Source organism: Crinia signifera, chromosome 5 (genome assembly GCF_055691185.1).
Source record: "Crinia signifera chromosome 5, ASM5569118v1, whole genome shotgun sequence".
NCBI classification, from domain to species: Eukaryota; Metazoa; Chordata; class Amphibia; order Anura; family Myobatrachidae; genus Crinia; species Crinia signifera.
The window spans coordinates 16,457,040-16,476,758 of record NC_139221.1 but is presented as its reverse complement, the minus strand read 5'-3'; the positions used below and the strand labels follow the sequence as shown (position 1 = coordinate 16,476,758).

Here is a 19,719-nt window from a genome sequence, read left to right as displayed (position 1 = left end):
CTCATAAATGCACCAGTCGTTAGATTCCAAGCCTCACTGAATGTGTAAAAGAAAATACGCTAACATGGAAAAGTTAGGACACCCTGTCAGGCAGTAACTTAGTGACACCTTGTTTGGCAGAAATCAAATATTTCAAAAATATCATGTAGTCATCTGAGAGACTTTTTATTCTTGCTTACGGATCTTTCCTTACCCTTCTTTCCTGAACAGTTCTAGGTCAGAAATATTCTTAGGTCTTCTAGCTTGAGCGGTATATTTCAGATCTCCCAACAGATTTCCAAAAATACGCAAGAACTGAGACTATAAAGAACAATCCACAACCTTTATCTTTCATGGTTGATTTTGAGGTTTGGTTTAGATCAGTTCCATGCTTTAGTATTCAAACTCAGTCCAGGACTTTCAAATTTAGGATATTTTGATATTAAATTGGTTTATGGCATGTTGTTCAAATTGTTTTATTGCAAACTTCATATATTGACAATGAAGTCTTTCCATGTGACAAATATTCCAGGCCTGCATGTGTTGGTCTATGGATAACTAACCAGGTATCACAAATTCCTTTTGGTGGGTCATTTAAATTAAGCATACAGTACATGACTAGCTTTTCCAGCAGTTCTGGAGGTTTTAATTAACTGTATTAATGAACAATTATTTTGAAAGCGCTAAAAAAGTTTTGGTACTTGTTTCCTAGCACGGCCACCCCGATTTACATCGGGGTGGTCGTGTCGGAAAAATCGGGTCGATCGCATCGCATGCGATTTGGTCGCATGCGATGCGATCGACGCGACCGACCCGATTTTGGACCCGATTTTTTGATTGAATGAAATGTAAATCGGGTCCCTGGGACCCGATTTTACATTGGATTCAATGTAAAATATTCCCTACACCCCCAAATTTAGCGACGTAAACCCCACCCCACGATAGACGCCAACCCGAAGCGTGGCGAGCGCAGCGAGCCCGCGAGGGGCGGCGGTGCGCGTCCTCCGACCTTTTCATTCCCCTACTATCCACGTCGGCGTGGAGTTGAGAATAGAATAGTGTGGAGAGCGCAGCGAGCCACCGAGCCCGAAGCGTGGCGAGCGCAGCGAGCCCCGTGAGGGGACGCGTATACCTGTGAAGTTATACGCGTCCCCTCGCGGGGCGCGCTGCGCTCGCCACGCTTCGGGCTCGGTGGCTCGCTGCGCTCGCCACACTATTCTATTCTCAACTCCACGCCGACGTGGATAGTAGGGGAATGAAAAGGTCGGAGGACGCGCACCGCCGCCCCTCGTGGGCTCGCTGCGCTCGCCACGCTTCGGTTTGGCGTCTATCGTGGGGTGACGACGGGGACATCTATAATGTAAAATGGGTCATATTGGCCCATTTCACATTTTTCACATTTTTTTTAAGGTGAGATGGACTTAATCAAGTCCATCTCATCTTGTGCCATTATAATGGCACAAGACCGACGCGATCCTCACGATTTCAATGTTAAAAAATATTTTAACATTGAAGCCTATGGGGAAATCGGGGGCATCGCGTCGGTCGCGTCGGGACCAATGTTAATGGTCCCGACCGACGCAATGCCCCCGATATTGTACCTCGTGTGGATCGTGTACCTTAACTTAAAGGTACACGATCCACAAGATTGTGGCCGTGCTAGGAAACAAGTACCAAAGTTTTTTTTATAAAAAAAGACCTAAATATCTTGTTAATATATTTGCATATACAATTACAATTACATAGAGCTTTTTTAACTAATAAAAATTAATCTAGTAAAATAATGCAAAATGGTAATTCATTATTAAAATAATATTCCTCACTTATAAGTAAATTAACTAAAGTTAGGGAAGAAAAGTGGAACGTGCAAGCAAACACTGTCTCTATAATCAAGGCCTTAGAATGCAATTACAGTCCTGGTTGATGGGTGAGCCATAGCCAAATAATGTTGGTTTGGCCAAACCAAAGAAAATAATAAGAACTGCTAGCACTGAGAGGAGGGGCCTACTTTTCCTGACACCATGTGCTCAGGCCTCTTAAACCAACCCAGGCCCATTTCCATTAAACATTTAAGTCATTTATATTATTCCCATAAATAAGATATTGTTAATGTAAGATATAATTGATTATGTTGTGATAGTCATATAAATGTTTGTAATTTTTTTTTTTTTTTTTATATTTAATTTCTGGGTTTTTTTTTGCTAGTTTAAGTTGTAGTTATGTTTGATTTGTGGAAAAAATAATAAAAATTACTCAATTTAAAAAAAAGTCGTTGCTTCTTTCAGAATCGAGTGACATCAATATGTGAATGCAGAGTGTGCAGGCCGCACCCAGTTGTCACCTTTCAAGGGGTATCAACAAAGTACTGATTTCTCCTAGTCTTCAATGACAGTACTGCACTGTTACATTATGGTGGCTTTGGCTCCTATCACAGTGTAGGCATCAGCACTGCAGCCACAAAAGTTTCTGAGGGCAGCATGCAACTCCTGGATGGAAATGGGGATCCGGGTTGCAAGGCCATGCCCCTGCCCCCTATCCATTAAGCCACACCCTTTTTCAAGTTATTGCACATTGAACAAGCCCTCTGTCCCGGGTGTCACCTCAGGTAGAGAAACCACTGTTTCTATCCTCTCTATGAATATAGTGATGTGAAATGTAATAAACTACCTGTAAAATTGTATTGTGACATTGTTTTATGAGAACAGATGAATATTGTCACTTCTGTCGCATAACGTAGCTAGATGTTTAGATTTGATAGTATTTAACATTTAATAAACATAATTACTTATTACTTAACACTAAATATATATATATATATATATATATATATATATATATATATATATATATATATATATATATATATATATATATATATATATATATATATATATATATAGCGTCCAATCACCCGGCACTCGCTTCCTGAACAAGGAGTAAAGTAAAAGACTCCGGTGCCTTCCTTGAGATGAGTGTCTCTTGTATATGCAGGAAGAATAGGCGGCACTCGTCAGATTTCATAAGTAGATGCTTTTATTCACCGACATGTTTCGGGAGCTTATCTCCCGTCCTCAGGGATAGTAACAAAGCATTAAAACATCGATGGTATTTATTCACCACAGGAAATCCCACCACCAATCCACAGGAGGCTGCCTGGTCAGTCACAACCGTTTCCACCTGTGTACGCAATCATAGTAGATTACCGCCCACAGTAGTATTCAGGTGCGGCTTCCCTAAGCAGTCCCACATTTGTGAATGAAGATAAAAAACACTATGCACACATGTAAAAAAACTGAATGCATGACATATACAGACATAAAGGGGAATACAAACAAACGGGTAATTTACATAATCTGTTATATTGTATTGAAGAAATGTCAACACAGTATCTAATACATATTGCAAAAGGTAAGTACAACATTATGTCCATATATAAATGGTACAGTAAAAAATGTAATATAACAGTAATAGACCACTAAGGAGCATAATTACACAAATCACCAAAAGTTATAGAAAACAATGCAACCCTAACTTTTCATTAAGGCCGCGAGGGGCTAAAGCCTCCAGCTTCATGATCCACCTACTCTCACATCGGAGCAGCAAGTTGCCCCTATTCCCTCCTCTTCTCAGTGGGGGAATATGATCAATCAATTTTGTGCGCAGACTGGCCACAGTGTGTCCCGTCTCGGCAAAGTGCCTAGGGACAGGCAAATCACTGGTGCCAGAAAGGATGGCAGCTCTAATGGTGGTCCTATGATTCGACATCCTTTCCCTAAAAGTCGTTTCAGTTTTGCCCACGTACAGGTATCCACATGGGCAATAAATAATATATGCAACGTACTGAGACATGCATGTTAACACATGTCTAATCAAGAACTTTTTGCCGCTGTAGGGGTGTATGAAACTGTTACCTGTAAGCAGGGAGCTGCATGTAGTGCAGCCGCTGCACCGATAGCAACCGGGTGCTTTAGACATGAAGTGGAGAGGTTTTTTAGGTTTTAGCAGATCTGTAATATCTAATTTCACCAGTGTATCACGCAAATTGCGCCCCCGTGAATATGCTGGCATTAAACGGGAATTCAACAATTTAGGAAGATCCTTATCTGTATTAATTGTTGGCCATAGGTTTTTTAGGTATTTATTGGTATCTGCACTAGTGGTGGTATATTTATTGATCCAAGGTATAACTTTCGTGGAATCCTCTGTTTTTTTGGTGTTATATAAACATTCATGTCGGGATAATTTTAACACTTTAGTTTTTGCCTTAATAAGATCATTTTTAAGATAACCTCTTTTGAGAAAACGCTCTATCATGTCATCAAGGGTTCTGATTATCTCAGTTTGGTCACTCACGATCCTCCTAGCACGCAACATCTGGGAGAATGGAAGCCCCCTGCGTGTAGGTAAAGGATGACAGCTAGAATGTAATAAAACTGAGTTGCGGTCGGTCTCTTTAATAAAGAGGCCGGTAGTGAGTGACCCATGTCTGACATTAATAGACACGTCTAAAAAGTTGATAGATGAATGGCTGGTGATGTAGGTAAATTTAACGGGGTGTCCGTTATTGTTATGATTATCTAACAACTCCAACAATATCCTCTCATCACCAGACCATAGAAACATGAGATCATCGATGAACCGAACATATAAAGACAAGGAACCACTATCGTACAATGGAGGAAACAACTCACTCTCCAAAGCCCACATAAAGGCATTGGCGTACGATGGGGCCACTGAGGACCCCATCGCACAGCCAAGCAGTTGTAGGTAGTGTCGACCATTGTAGAAAAAGTAGTTCCTTGTCAACACCAATTTTAGTAAACTCATGAAAAAAGAGATGTCGGGACCCAAATAATGGGGATTATCAGTGATTAACCTTTGTACCGCCTGCATACCCATCTCATGTGGTATGCAGGTATAAAGGCTTACGACATCTGCCGTGCAGAGTACCAAGCCAGGGTCGACATTAGAAAGGTCAACCAAACGTTTGAGTAAATCATTGGTGTCCTTTAAGTATGATCTGGTTGCCTGGATGCATGGATTAAGGTAACAATCTAGAAAAACAGCAATAGGTTGAAACAATGATCCCCTGGCAGATATTATAGGTCTACCAGGGGGATCAACCAATTTTTTGTGGACTTTAGGAAGTGTATAAAACAGCGGAGTGATAGGGAATTTAACGGTCAATGCTTTTAATATATCTTTAGAAATAATATCATCAGTGCAGGCTTTACACAGCAATAAATCAATTTCAGTCTTATACTGTAAGGTTGGATCAGTATCAAGCAAGCAATATACACTGGTATCATCAAGTTGTCTTTGGCATTCATTAGCGTATGCCGTGATAGACTGCACTACCACGGCACCGCCTTTGTCCGCCGACCGCACAACTATATCAGACCGCTCACCCAAAGTCTTCATTGCAGCTTTCTCACCCAATGTCAAGTTTGCATGAAACGATTTGCTGCTCAAACAGTGATCAGGGGCTGATGACAAAAGTCTTGTAAAAGTTTTTATGGATGCAGAGTTAGTTGGGGGATCAAAGTTGGAGGGTTGTCGCAATTTCTGTAGCTGATGTGGGACCATGGGGGTATCAACATCAGTAGGTTTAGAGTGTCCAAAGAAATCTTTCAGTCTCAAAGATCTGGAGAAACGATAGGAATCAATTTGCCATTGCACTGGATCGTGATGAGTGGTAGGTATGAAGGTTAACCCCTTAGATAATAATGACGCCTCATCAGACGTAAGTGGGGTATCGGTGAGGTTGAAGACTAAATTGTCTACTTCTGTCTCCCTCGCGCACGTCCTTTCCCTTTCGTTCTGCCTCCCCCTCCGCGTGCGGCGGGGGGAGCTGCGATATTTTTCAGTGTAACGGCTCTCCTTACTCGCCCACCTAAAGGGACCGCTACTGATTCAGGGTTGGTTTGCGCTGTTTCATTCTCACTGAAAGAAGTACTTGACTCCTGATAAGCTGGACGGGGTGGACGTCCATATCGGGGTCTAAAGTTCTCCGATCTTTTATCACGTGAGTGTTGTGGGTTAAGCCATTGGTACACATTATTATTATCATAGTCTTTTTGTACCTTACTGGCTTTATCCTTCTTAAATTTGACAAGTTCTTTAGTGTAGCGATCAATAGCGGAATTCATTTTTTCCAGCCAGTTATTGTCCTTGTCACCCAACAAAAAAGGTTTTTTCTCCGTGTCAAATTTTGCTAGTTCAGCTTTGGTGTTAGAGAGTTCCTTAGAAGATTCTTCTATTACCAGCAATATAAGGTCCATAGAACACTTATTTAAAATCCCCACCCACTTCTTGCAAAAGCTGATATTTTGCCGTCCTATAGTGGGGGTGTTGCGGACCCTAAACCCTCTGGGGATTTGTTTTTGCCTGTGGTAGTCTGACAGGGAAATCCCATGGTACAGAAAGTCCACTTCTCGTTTTCTGAGGCGGTACCATTCATTGTACAGGTCTTGGGAGTTAGGGTCAGTAGTTTCACTGTGTAATGAACGGGTAAAACGAATCCTCTCCGCCTCTACATCCGAATAGCTGTAACACTCTCCAGAATCGACATGTGCAAAGTATGTTTCCAAATCGGTTCCCTCAGCCATAGTAGTTGTAGGTATGTAATTAGCTCTGTATGAGCTGCTCACCCGTTAGCTGTATAAGGGTAATCCCAGCGGTAGAGGTATTGCGGTGCCTTGGTAGGAGTACAGTCAATCGTGCAACCGCAGTCCAAAATATAGCGTCCAATCACCCGGCACTCGCTTCCTGAACAAGGAGTAAAGTAAAAGACTCCGGTGCCTTCCTTGAGATGAGTGTCTCTTGTATATGCAGGAAGAATAGGCGGCACTCGTCAGATTTCATAAGTAGATGCTTTTATTCACCGACATGTTTCTGGAGCTTATCTCCCGTCCTCAGGGATAGTAACAAAGCATTAAAACATCGATGGTATTTATTCACCACAGGAAATCCCACCACCAATCCACAGGAGGCTGCCTGGTCAGTTACAACCGTTTCCACCTGTGTACGCAATCATAGTAGATTACCGCCCACAGGAGTATTCAGGTGCGGCTTCCCTAAGCAGTCCCACATTTGTGAATGAAGATAAAAAACACTATGCACACATGTAAAAAAACTGAATGCATGACATATACAGACATAAAGGGGAATACAAACAAACGGGTAATTTACATAATCTGTTATATTGTATTGAAGAAATGTCAACACAGTATCTAATACATATTGCAAAAGGTAAGTACAACATTATGTCCATATATAAATGGTACAGTAAAAAATGTAATATAACAGTAATAGACCACTAAGGAGCATAATTACACAAATCACCAAAAGTTATAGAAAACAATGCAACCCTAACTTTGGGGGGCGCAATTTGCGTGATACACTGGTGAAATTAGATATTACAGATCTGCTAAAACCTAAAAAACCTCTCCACTTCATGTCTAAAGCACCCGGTTGCTATCGGTGCAGCGGCTGCACTACATGCAGCTCCCTGCTTACAGGTAACAGTTTCATACACCCCTACAGCGGCAAAAAGTTCTTGATTAGACATGTGTTAACATGCATGTCTCAGTACGTTGTATATATTATTTATTGCCCATGTGGATACCTGTACGTGGGCAAAACTGAAACGACTTTTAGGGAAAGGATGGCGAATCATAGGACCACCATTAGAGCTGCCATCCTTTCTGGCACCAGTGATTTGCCTGTCCCTAGGCACTTTGCCGAGACGGGACACACTGTGGCCAGTCTGCGCACAAAATTGATTGATCATATTCCCCCACTGAGAAGAGGAGGGAATAGGGGCAACTTGCTGCTCCGATGTGAGAGTAGGTGGATCATGAAGCTGGAGGCTTTAGCCCCTCGCGGCCTTAATGAAAAGTTAGGGTTGCATTGTTTTCTATAACTTTTGGTGATTTGTGTAATTATGCTCCTTAGTGGTCTATTACTGTTATATTACATTTTTTACTGTACCATTTATATATGGACATAATGTTGTACTTACCTTTTGCAATATGTATTAGATACTGTGTTGACATTTCTTCAATACAATATAACAGATTATGTAAATTACCCGTTTGTTTGTATTCCCCTTTATGTCTGTATATGTCATGCATTCAGTTTTTTTACATGTGTGCATAGTGTTTTTTATCTTCATTCACAAATGTGGGACTGCTTAGGGAAGCCGCACCTGAATACTCCTGTGGGCGGTAATCTACTATGATTGCGTACACAGGTGGAAACGGTTGTGACTGACCAGGCAGCCTCCTGTGGATTGGTGGTGGGATTTCCTGTGGTGAATAAATACCATCGATGTTTTAATGCTTTGTTACTATCCCTGAGGACGGGAGATAAGCTCCCGAAACATGTCGGTGAATAAAAGCATCTACTTATGAAATCTGACGAGTGCCGCCTATTCTTCCTGCATATATATATATATATATCAGGGTGGGGGGCGGACAAGCGGCATTTGATTCCGACGTTTCAAAACCCGTATTTTTTTTTTTATCAAGGTGCAGCAAAGAACAAGGTACAAGTGATATAAAGCTTAACTAAATAGGGTCTGGCTCCGTTCGTGTCCACGCCGGCACCGCAGGATGACGTCATCTCCCATCGGCACGCTTGCAGGGGGCGCGGCGTGAGGCCAGACCTGGTGAACCAATGAAAAAGCAATGCCGTAATTACTATACAGTGATACAAACAGAGTTACAAAGTATAAGTGCATCAAACCAATTCAAAACAGTACATAAAACAATATATGGCATTGCTGTGGATATGCTGAGGGGTGCCAAGTTATGTAAATAGTGCAAATAAAAATAATGGACATTAAAGTATTAGACATTTAGGGTGCAGTGGCTGGGGCTATGGCTTAATAGATTTAATATAATGGTTCTCACGAAATTATATATATATATATAAATAGCTATAGGTCAAGCATATATTGAGCATATGGAATATATAGGGGATACCCGATAAAATACAGCTATCTGATGCGTGACTAATATAGCAATGATAAACCCTAGGGGTATATTATCCCATTTGGAGAGTCATCAAGTGTCATCAGGTACAGAATACATATTAAAGAAAACAACTCAATCCCAGATTCTCATTAAGCCCTCTGGGGGCAAGGGTATCGAGTGTGAAAACCCAGCGACTTTCTTTTTGAAGTAACATCAATGATCGGTTGCCACCTCTAACTAGTGGTGGCACATGATCAATACGTTTATATCGCAGGGATGTGATGGGGTGTTTGGCCTCAAGAAAATGTCATGCCACTGGCTGTTCACTTTTGCCAGTGGCGATTGCGATTTTAATGGCCGATCTGTGGGCGGCTGCTCTCTCCTTGAAAGTGCGGTCTGTTTTGCTGACATAGTGTCGGCAGCACGGGCAGCTAATCAAATATATGACATATTTGGTCATACACCCCAGGCGATACCTGATTTAAAACTTTTTGCCTGTGTATGGGTGGTAGAATACATCTCTAGGGATCATGTGGCTGCATGTTGCACACCCGCAACAACGGTAACAGCCGGGTTTAGGTGTGCCCAGGAAGGTAGCAGTGGATTTAGTGGGATATTGTATTTTGTTATGTACTAAGAGATTTTTTAGGCTTCTGCCTCTCTTGTAGGCGCTCATGAGTGTTTTGGGTTGCAAGGAAGTCAACGACTGGTCTGTTTGGATGATCGGCTAGTGTTTTTTCTATATCAGATCGATATCTCTGCTATGGGTGTGGAATGTTTTAACCCATATGAGTTTGTCTGCCTGTGTGCGTTGGGGTTTCTCAGCCAGGGTAACCTCCCGTGGGATGGCAGCGACCTTGTTTCTAGTACAAAGGACCTGTTCTTTGGGGTAGCCTCGTTGTATGAATTTATATGCCATTTTATCAAGGGCTGGTTGTAGCTCACGCTCATCGCTTGTTATTCTGCAGACTTGCAGCATTTGTGAGTGTGGTAATGCTTTTATGAGCGGTGCTGGGTGGTGGCTAGTGGTGAGCAAGACAGTGTTTCTGTCTGTGGGCTTTACAAAAGCGAAGTTTTGATGCTGTCATCTGTGATTACTATTTTAATATCGAGGTAATTGACCTCAGTGGGATGCAGACTATATGTAAATTTAATTGGCGAGTTGGTGAGATTATGCTGTTCAATAAGTTGTGTGAACATCTATTCACTACTGGACTAAATCACCAGCAAGTCATCTCTATATCTAATATAGAATATTAGATGACTGTTGACTGTGGGGTTGCGTGTAAACAGTTGCTGCTCAATGTGAAACATGAACGTGTTGGCGAACGATGGGGCCACTGAGGACCCCATCGCACACCCACGTTGTTGCAGGTAAAATTTATTGTTAAAGATGAAGAAGTTCCTTTTGAGCGTAAGTTCCAGCAGCTGCAGGAAGAAAGGAATGGATGGCCCCTTGTATAGTGGGTTGTTGGCCAGTAGGTTCCATACTGCTTCCAGTCCTTCCTCGTGCGGGATGCACGTATAGAGATTGACTACGTCAATAGTCCCCAATTTACAATCTTCTGGGATGGGTCCAAGAGCCGCCAATTTAGAAATTAGAGAATTAGTGTCTTTCAAATAAGAATCTTCATTTTGAACACATGGCTGCAAGAAAAAGTCCAGGTATATGGATACAGGCTGGTACATATATATATAACTAGACTTCATTTTATTTGTATTTCCTTTAAACTGAAATAACAAGTTTTAGGTTGATTAATGTTGCACATTAGTTCTGTGTTCTCCTTTCCATCAAACAAATCACGCAGTGTGTATATGTGTGGGTGGGTAAGGATTATTTACTGATTATGGGAAGAAAGATCTGTATAAATATTTATGAAAACTTATATTTCTGCCTATGGGATCCAGCCTACCTGTACTTTGGAATCTAGTTAGAACTCTTGTGGCGGAAGGTGCTGTAACAAGGGATTGTGCGAGCATTACCAGAAACCTAAGTACATTTTTTCAAGAATGCATATGATCATAAAAGAAAAAGTTTTTTTTCAAAAAAGTTTAAAATAAGTTTGTATAAGCCGAGTGCCAACTCATTTGGAATCAATAGAGGGATTAGCCCCATGACTGTTATTTCTTTATATAATCTCTGTACACCACATACTTTATACATTTAAAATGAATTAGCTGGGCTGTTTGAAAAACTACCACGTGTCATTTATTTTATGGATAAAGTTTATGCCTGTGCATAAAAGTGCTAGATTCAATTAAAATGGCTTTCTAATTTACTAAATCCATTTATAATTGCAGTATCATATTCTCTAAACGAAACTAATGAAATTTTGTACACAGCGTATTAATAATGTATAGAAGCTGTGTACTGAAGGAGAATACGTTTATCTTTTGTAGAACTTTTTAAATTTGTTTGCATATGCACAAACACAAAATGTTGGCACTGATACAGAATTCCTAACAATTATCATCTTAACAGACTGGATTTTATGGCGCAAAGAGAATATCTTGATAGCTATAAACAATATAATGCATTCTGGCTAATTAAAAAGTATTTACCTTGCTAAAACAATCTGCATATGTTTTTATATCAATTGTATGGAAATTCTGCTTTGTAAGGGTATTAGGTCAACAATGAACAAGTCAACCCAAAAGTCGACAGGAACAAAATGTTGACACATAGAATGATAGACATGGGAGTGTCCGACACGCAAAAAGGTTGACACTTAAAAAAAGTGTATGTCAATATGTAGATTTGATAACATAGACACAAAATTAGTACATGCTTTGCATTGCTCACTGCACTCACTATGCTTCAGGCAATGAGCCTCACCATGCCCATAAAGCTATACCATTCCCATATGGAGTCCACGTGGGTGGCAAGTATGAAACAGTTGAAAAAAAAATCCCTAAAAATTCAACCATTGCCACATCGAATGTTTCCTCTTGCCAACAATTTGTCTATGTCAACTTTGTCAATCCCAACCATATGATACCGACCTAGTGACGCTCAATCTAGATATTGTTGACCTATCATCCGGAACCCAATTTTTATAGATATAGAATATAATTAAAAACATAAATAAATGAAAATAAAATAAACTAAAGATACAGTATATAATCAGAAAAAAATATAGCTAAAACAATTAGCTAGCTTTGGCTTAATCGGCATTAATAAAAATAATCAGTTTGATTCTGGTTTAATATAATTTATATGTAGTGGCGGCTCTTAACATTATGGAGGCTGCCGCAATGCGTCCCTGGTCCCTGGCCAGCGCATTCACAGTAAATTCATACATACTGTGCATGCGCTGGCCCAAGCCTCCGGGAGCTGCTTTTGCAGCAGCCCCCGGAGGCCTGATCGGGTTCCTGGGTCCGGCGCATGCGCAGTATTGTCCGTGGTACTGCGCATGTGCAGAACCCATTTTGGGGGCTGCCGCGCATTTGCTCAGAGAGAGGATCCCGAAGGGAGGGTACACCTCCCAATGGGACTGCCTTGAGTGATTGGCAGGTCAGACTTCCAATAGGAAGTCACTGCCAGTCACAGTGAAGCCAACGGCGTTTCGGGCCATAGGCCCGTCTTCAGCCTATGGCCCGAAATGCCGTTGGCACACAGTAAAAATACTGCACTTACAAGTACCTGGAGTGACATCTCATTTCTACTATTATTTACATACCAGAGGGATTCTCTGGATGGATGGGCACCCAGGTCAAGTCTAAACAGGAACGTTGGTGTTGGTGAGCAGTGGCGGACTGTTTGCATAGATTATATATATATATATATATATATATATATATATATATAAATGAATCAACGTATATGATATACTGTATATAAAAGTAAAATCGTACTTATCCAGGTAATGAGAGATGTTCACACTAATGGGAGGAATTATCTGATCTTGAAGTAGAAGTAAAAAGCTTATTAAAGTATAAAGTGCAGAGAATAATAAGTTGCTGAAAGATACTTTTAGTGAGTAGGTGTAAGTGTTAAAGAAGTTTCAGTAGCAGTTGCATTACAGATATACTGTATATTAGTGTAAATTGTTATGGAAGAGAATTCTTATGGGGAAGATTTAATTATCCACATATTCAGATTTGTGAAGGTGCATGTTCATTTTCTGAGTACTGTATATCACGGAATGTTTTGTGATATATTACTCCCCTCCCAGAAAAAAAACAGTTTTGGAAAAAGATTCCCGCCCATAGTTTGTTCATAAAAGTTGCACTTTCTATATTCCGTACTGAAATGCCACTCAAGTTAATGGCATTGGTTGATAAACATTAGAAGAAACTAGCCGCACCAGGTCAAACGGCTGGTGCCGCCGCTAGCACCGAACAGAGCACAGTGCGCAGGTTACCCCCAAGTATCTACAGTGATAAACATTAGAGTCAAGTAACCTTGTAGCTGATGAATCTTCCACCCAAGAAGAGGTTTTTTTTCTTCCAAAAAAGTGCTTCTGTGAAATACCCCTATAATTTTGTGCATTTTTTATTGTTTTTAACTAGTCTGGCAAGGATGATAGTATGTTCCATGTAAGGAAGGAGAAACCTTATCCAGAAGCATGTAGCTTCTTGCACTAAATGGAATTAGAGGGCCAAATGTAATAGGGTGAGAGTTTTAGAAAGTGAGAGATTTTGGGAGAGTTTTCCCAATTTTTTTTAAAGCAGCACTCAATTACATGGCAAAATCAACCTAGTTTTGCAGTGTAAATGATTGCCGATTTACAAAAAAAGGGAAAAAACCTCTCACTTTCTGAAGTGAAACTACACAAGTACCACATTTCTTATATAACATAAGAAATTCCATTTTGCTTTTCAATTTGAAACAATGATAACATAAAAAAAAAATATTGGAAACAGCAGTAAACAAACAAGGCTGGGTAATAACAGACAGTAATAGAGTTAGAAGGGACTTGCTCACAAGATAACAACCTATAGAGGTAGGCATTGATACAAAAGGATGTGTTATCTGTTACATAAAAGTCCACCAGGTTGCAAAAGTTCTTGGTGGACTGTATGATATGGTGACCCAGCAATATTGGCCAAAGGTTAGGAGGATTAGCAACTGCAGAAAGAGAAAAAATTAGAAAAATGTGTATACTGTACATAAAAGATTTGAATTAGATAGAAAAGTTTATGAAAGGTATGTGGAAGGTTCCAGAAGAGATATATCTAAAATCAACTTAGGATCATGCATAGGGCCCAGCTGATACTGACAGGCCCCATAAAGATATCCTGGCCATCCAAACTATTCCCAGAAGAGCATGGAGTTAATACCGCATGACATCATGTCATCCCATTTGCCTGCCTACAATCCACAATCCCATAGTCCCTTAGATGTACTTTGATGAGCAATGTTTGGACACATAAGAAGGTTTCATCCACTGTACAGTATGTGAGAAGTCATTTAACTTTAAATGTGACAAAGGCTTTAAGCCAAACAATCTAAAGCTTGATTCAAACTTCTATGCAATGCTGATATTCATGTAGCATTTATTAATACTTTATCAATGTCCCCTGCATTCAGCAACAAAAATATAGCTTAATGTATTGTTTGAGGAGGGCCCCAAACCAGTATCGCCTAGGGCCCCATGAGGTCTAAATCCCCCTCTGGGTACTTATGGAATTTAATGAGCTGCCTAAAAAGGTAAGTTTTCAGGGAATGTTTGATTGTGTGGAGAGGAGAGTCTTATTGTGTGTGCAGCTCAAAGAATGTTCTGCAATCATGAATGGGAGCGAGTAGTGAGTGTGGATGAAAGTCGTTGATCTTGAACAAAGTCCAGTTATGACCTATTGGGGGTACTCGAGGACTGAATTAAAGAACCACTGTCCTAAACTCTACCTCCCCACAGCTATGCAACTATCAACCACATATTGATGGCCATAAGGTCAAAATTTAATTTATCATACTGTACCATCTACACACAGCCTTTCAGATATAAGCCAAAAGGATAACTTCAGTTTTATTCTTCTAAATAATTGTGCTGTAGTCAATGATATTGGCTACAGATATATTATATTTTAGTGTTGTGTGTATTGATTTCTTAAGTGGTTCTTTGTTACTGTCATTTAATTTTCTAATGGGTGACAGGTCATATTTGGAAATGGTACAATATGTCAGCACATGAGTGGTACATTATCTAAGAACTATTTCAGTGAATTGTTACATGTATTGTTACAAAGAGGGGGTTATTCTGGTTAATTTGCTCGGATGCGAATTTGCATCATTGTGAGTGAACCAGATCCCGACATGCGAATTGTGGTACGTTGGTCCACCATTTGGAAGTCGTGTACGTTCGCAATGGCTGTGAATTGATGTTTTATATAAACATTGGTTGTCAATCTAATAAACATTAGTTGTCAACTCACATTTCCACGTGGTTTGTAGATTGACACCAGGGGATCAGCTGTCAATCTACAAACCACGTAAGAATGGAGGTTATGTAGTTTCTTCAGTTAAAGAAGCATGAGACCTTGAGCCAAATATTTAAATCAACTCATAAAGCTTTTATTTATGCAAACAACAGATTTCCACATCTTATAATTACTTACTAACTTCAATGTTCTTTGCAAACTATCTCTACAAAATCAATTGTTTATCTCTGTCAACTTACTTAGTTTTTTTAGCATTCTCATTTAAAACCAGATCTATGCAGCATCAACTCTAGGCCACCTGATACATATAATTATGTATCCTCCTACAGTCATCCCATTAGCAGAGCTGTGTCAGGTATTATTTATTTATTTACAGTTTCTTATATAGCGCAGCATATTCCGTTACAGTTTCTTATATAGCGCAGCATATTCCGTTGCGCTTTACTATTGGAAACAACAATGATTAAACAAACTGGGTAGAAACAAAATGACATAGAGGTAGGAGGGCCCTGCTCGCAAGAGTATGTTCTATAAGGGTAATAGGAGGGATACGTAAGGATAAAATGCCATAGTATGGCAGTACCACCAGATTACAAGACAGTTCTGATAGGATGCAGTTAGATATGAAAGCTACTGGAGGTTAGGTAGGGATTCCGGAATCTGATAAGCTTGCCTGAAGAGGTGAGTTTTCAGGGAACGCTTGAAAGTTTGGAGGCAAGAGGAGAGTCTTAGTGTGCGTGGAAGGGCATTCCATAGTGTGGGTGCTGCATGACAAAAATCCTGCAGGTGTAAGTGGTAACGAGTAATGAGTGTGGATGAGAGACACAGATATTGCACAGAGCAGAGAGGTCGGGTGGGTATATATTTTGAGATAAGCGAAGAGATGTAAGTTGGTGTAGCCAGAGTAATGGTTTTGTATGTAAGTAGAAGTATTTTTATATTGAAAGTGGCAACCAATGGAGGGACTGACAGAGTGGATCAGCAGATGTTGAACATCTAGCCAGGAAGATCAGCCTCACAGCTGCATTCAGAATGGATTGTATTGGTGAGATTCTTTTCTTAGGATGACCGTAAGGAGGCTATACCCGGCACTCCTTACCGCTTCAGGGAGACAGGCAGGGTTAGGGGGTATGGGGAGGTGGCTGGGACCAGCGGTGAGACGGCAGAGAGCTCAGATGGAACGGGGCATGTGAGCATCTCGTACTGCGCCCCCCCCCCATCCGACAGATAGAAGGGGGCTGGTGGTTGCCAATTCTATCGCCAGCTGTCAGCTGAATGAGATGCGCTCCATCTGTAGAAGTATAACCAAACACTACATGTGTTCATACTGTATCTCTCCATATCTAAAAATGCAGATTTTGTTTCTATGTTTCTGAAAATAAAAGATAGCCAGAAGGTGTTTTTTTTGTCTTGTGAACTTCCTGTGATTGCTTCCAGAAAATAATATTATATAATATGAATTAATTGAATATTTTTGTTCCAGAATGCTTAATAAATAGTTTTTGTAATTCGTTCAAACAACATATATATGTATTGATTATTTAAATTACATATTTTTGCAATGCCATCAGTATTTCATAGCAAGGTTTTTTTTTGGTCAATTTGAAGATTAGCATAGACCAGCATAGAAACCTATAGCCAAAAATTTTAAGTCAGCTCTGCCAAATATTTGATCGCTAAGAAGTCAGCCATGTGGGTACATCTGACATTGCATCATGGTGATACATATGGAGAATACAATTTATGGAATTACCTTCTTCTAGTAATCCAATGACATTAAATATGGTGGCATAGATTTGTCCTCATTTAATTATCTTTTTGGCAAGACATCAGTTAGATAGAATGTATTTCAGTGATACGGTATATAAATCTTGTTATATGGTGTTACGATCTATAACTCTATAAATACTAGCTTGTGACACCTTACGACATGTTGATATACATATATATCATTAAAAGCATTGCAAATGTCCAGCCTCAATTATATTTAAATGAGAACACATCTGTATATACATTCCATTTACATATTATACATTCTCACCATTTAGATATCATGGCTGTTTTATTGGTGGTCCTGGTTGGGAATGCCTGCCTTAGATAAAGATAAAAGGGATGGAGAAAAAGTAACTACCTACCAACTCCGAACTACCGTGTCATAGGTTGTAATAAAATGGCAGGTAGAAGTTGGTTGGTTGGTTGGTTGGTACTTTATCTATGTCCACTTTATCTCTCTCTAAGGCTTTGTACATAACCTATGGTCCTTTCATTTCATATAGTGTTAATGCTTACAATACAGACTTAAATATCAAGGTACTGTATTTTTACATTCTCAGTGACGAGTACAGCAAAGACATTCTGCCAAAAGTTGTAATAATTGGTACCCATTGTTAAGCCAGCTACTGTATATAACTGTAAAGTATTTAATAAAACGAGGTTAAAAGAAGGTAAAATCTGGAGAGGTCAAAACTTAGCTTACATGAGAAAAATGACATACATTAATAATTGTTTCCACTATGCACTGTGCATAGGCATATTATTATTATTATTATTATTATTATTATTATTATTATTATTATTATTATTACAGTATTTACACTGCTATTACTATTATTACTACTACTACAAGTATAGAAGTGTCCCACTACATTGTTGCTGCATGCCGCACTTGTTTGCTTTGCTGACGGATCCCATTCACTTCAGTGGTGCTCCCAATCACATGCAAAAGCCCACTAACCATTATGCCATGACTAACTTGCTGTGATGTAGGCACATCACAGCAAGGATGTAAGAGGACACATCTGTACCACTGTACTACTACTAATAATAAAAAATCATAATAATAGTATTTTATTGTCATCTGTTTTTCATCAAGTCAATTAGAACTGTAATTTTAGAAATTCAAACGAAGTCCATTCTGGAGCCATTCGGTAGCATTTGAAAACTGTACCTACATCAATCATATACACAGTATTAAGAATTTGCTAAAATGTGAAACGTAACTTGTCAGCATTACATAAAACTATAAAGGTAGCTATATAATGCAAAAGCATCAACTGATACATCGTGCCTGACAGACATCTTTGCTAGATAGAAAAATATCAGCAATAAACAGGTAGGCATAACATTACTAATTTTATCATATATTTTAAATTCATAATGGATGAAGTTGTCGTTCTGTCTCCATGCCATTTATCTTTATTAAATTATTTATTTAGATTTCTAAAAAAAAATTAAAAAATAAGCAGGAAAAAAATGCAAAATTTAAAAGAAAAAGTTAGCATCCAGTGCCACTATGTGTCCCACAGGTTTCAGCAAAACTTCCACCGGTGAGTTGGAGGAGCAAATTGAAGCTACTCCTGGTGCTGTAACACTTGCTCTCACTTCCGCTGATGTTACTGTATCCTGTTTAACTGCTAATCCCTACAAAAGAAACGCAGAAGAACTGCCTCTACAAGTAGAACACGTTTTGGAGTCGAGCATAACCAAGGAGCTACTGTCTTCTCCAACAGCACAATCACAAAGCTTACGAAGACGACCAAGAAACTCTGTTCAGATAGAAAGAACTAAAGAACTTGCAGGTGTTACTCATAGAGGTATCTATGCTATTTTACTTGTGACCCTTTAAAAAGCCGTTGATTAAGGCCATGGTCACTTATGTTTGTCATATCATGGCTAAAAGTAACAAGGAAAATTGATTTTTTTTCCCCATTAAATTGACCCTTTCTGAAATCTAAAAATTACACTAGTGTATCCTTACACCTAAAATCACCCCCAAGAGCAAAAAGGGGTTTAAAATGCTTAATAACAAAACAAAACAAAAATAAACAAAACACGTCATAGCATGAAATGACAAGACAATCATTGACAATGGCCATAAACATGATTGTATTTATGGTATACATATAATTTGATCACATGGTCTGTTGTGGAAGAAATGTTTATAGTTAAAAAAAATACATTCTTCCTTTAAGTATATTGAATGATTATATTTAATGAGCTGATTTTCTGATTTGCTATTATCTTTTCTTGTAAATTCAAAACGTGTTTATTGTGCCGGTAAAAATATTGGCATATTCCTTTTAGCAATGCAACATATACAATTAAATATTTGGGATGCAGCTTAATTATGGTGATAATGGGGAAATAAATAATCCCATATATAATTGAGAAGCCAAGCTTGTAACATCTGATATGTATTTTAGTTTGTTACTTTTGAATGCAAGTTTTATCATACTTTTTTTTTCAAATGTTGCTGTATCGTGAACATTTATAAAGATTTCAAATTAAACTTTTTCTCCATAAAATTTGGATATGGTTAAAACAAAATTCATTGAGAAAAGTGAAGGCTTTTTATGTATTATAATTAATCTTCACAATACAG

At 39.2% G+C, this 19,719-nt stretch overlaps 1 protein-coding gene across 6 annotated transcripts in view; it reads left to right on the top strand.

Annotated features, from left to right (window-relative positions):
- CSMD3 (CUB and Sushi multiple domains 3) overlaps positions 1 to 19,719 on the top strand; it is a 969,186-nt gene that overhangs the window by 369,794 nt on the left and 579,673 nt on the right. For 3 of the 6 annotated variants that reach the window (XM_083186712.1, XM_083186713.1, XM_083186711.1), the window contains exon 7: positions 18,644 to 18,931. The exons of the other annotated variants lie outside the window; for them this stretch is intronic. In XM_083186712.1, the coding sequence (XP_083042838.1) occupies positions 18,644 to 18,931 (288 nt within the window). The remainder of the gene's footprint in view (positions 1 to 18,643; positions 18,932 to 19,719) is intronic. 6 annotated transcript variants of the gene reach the window in all.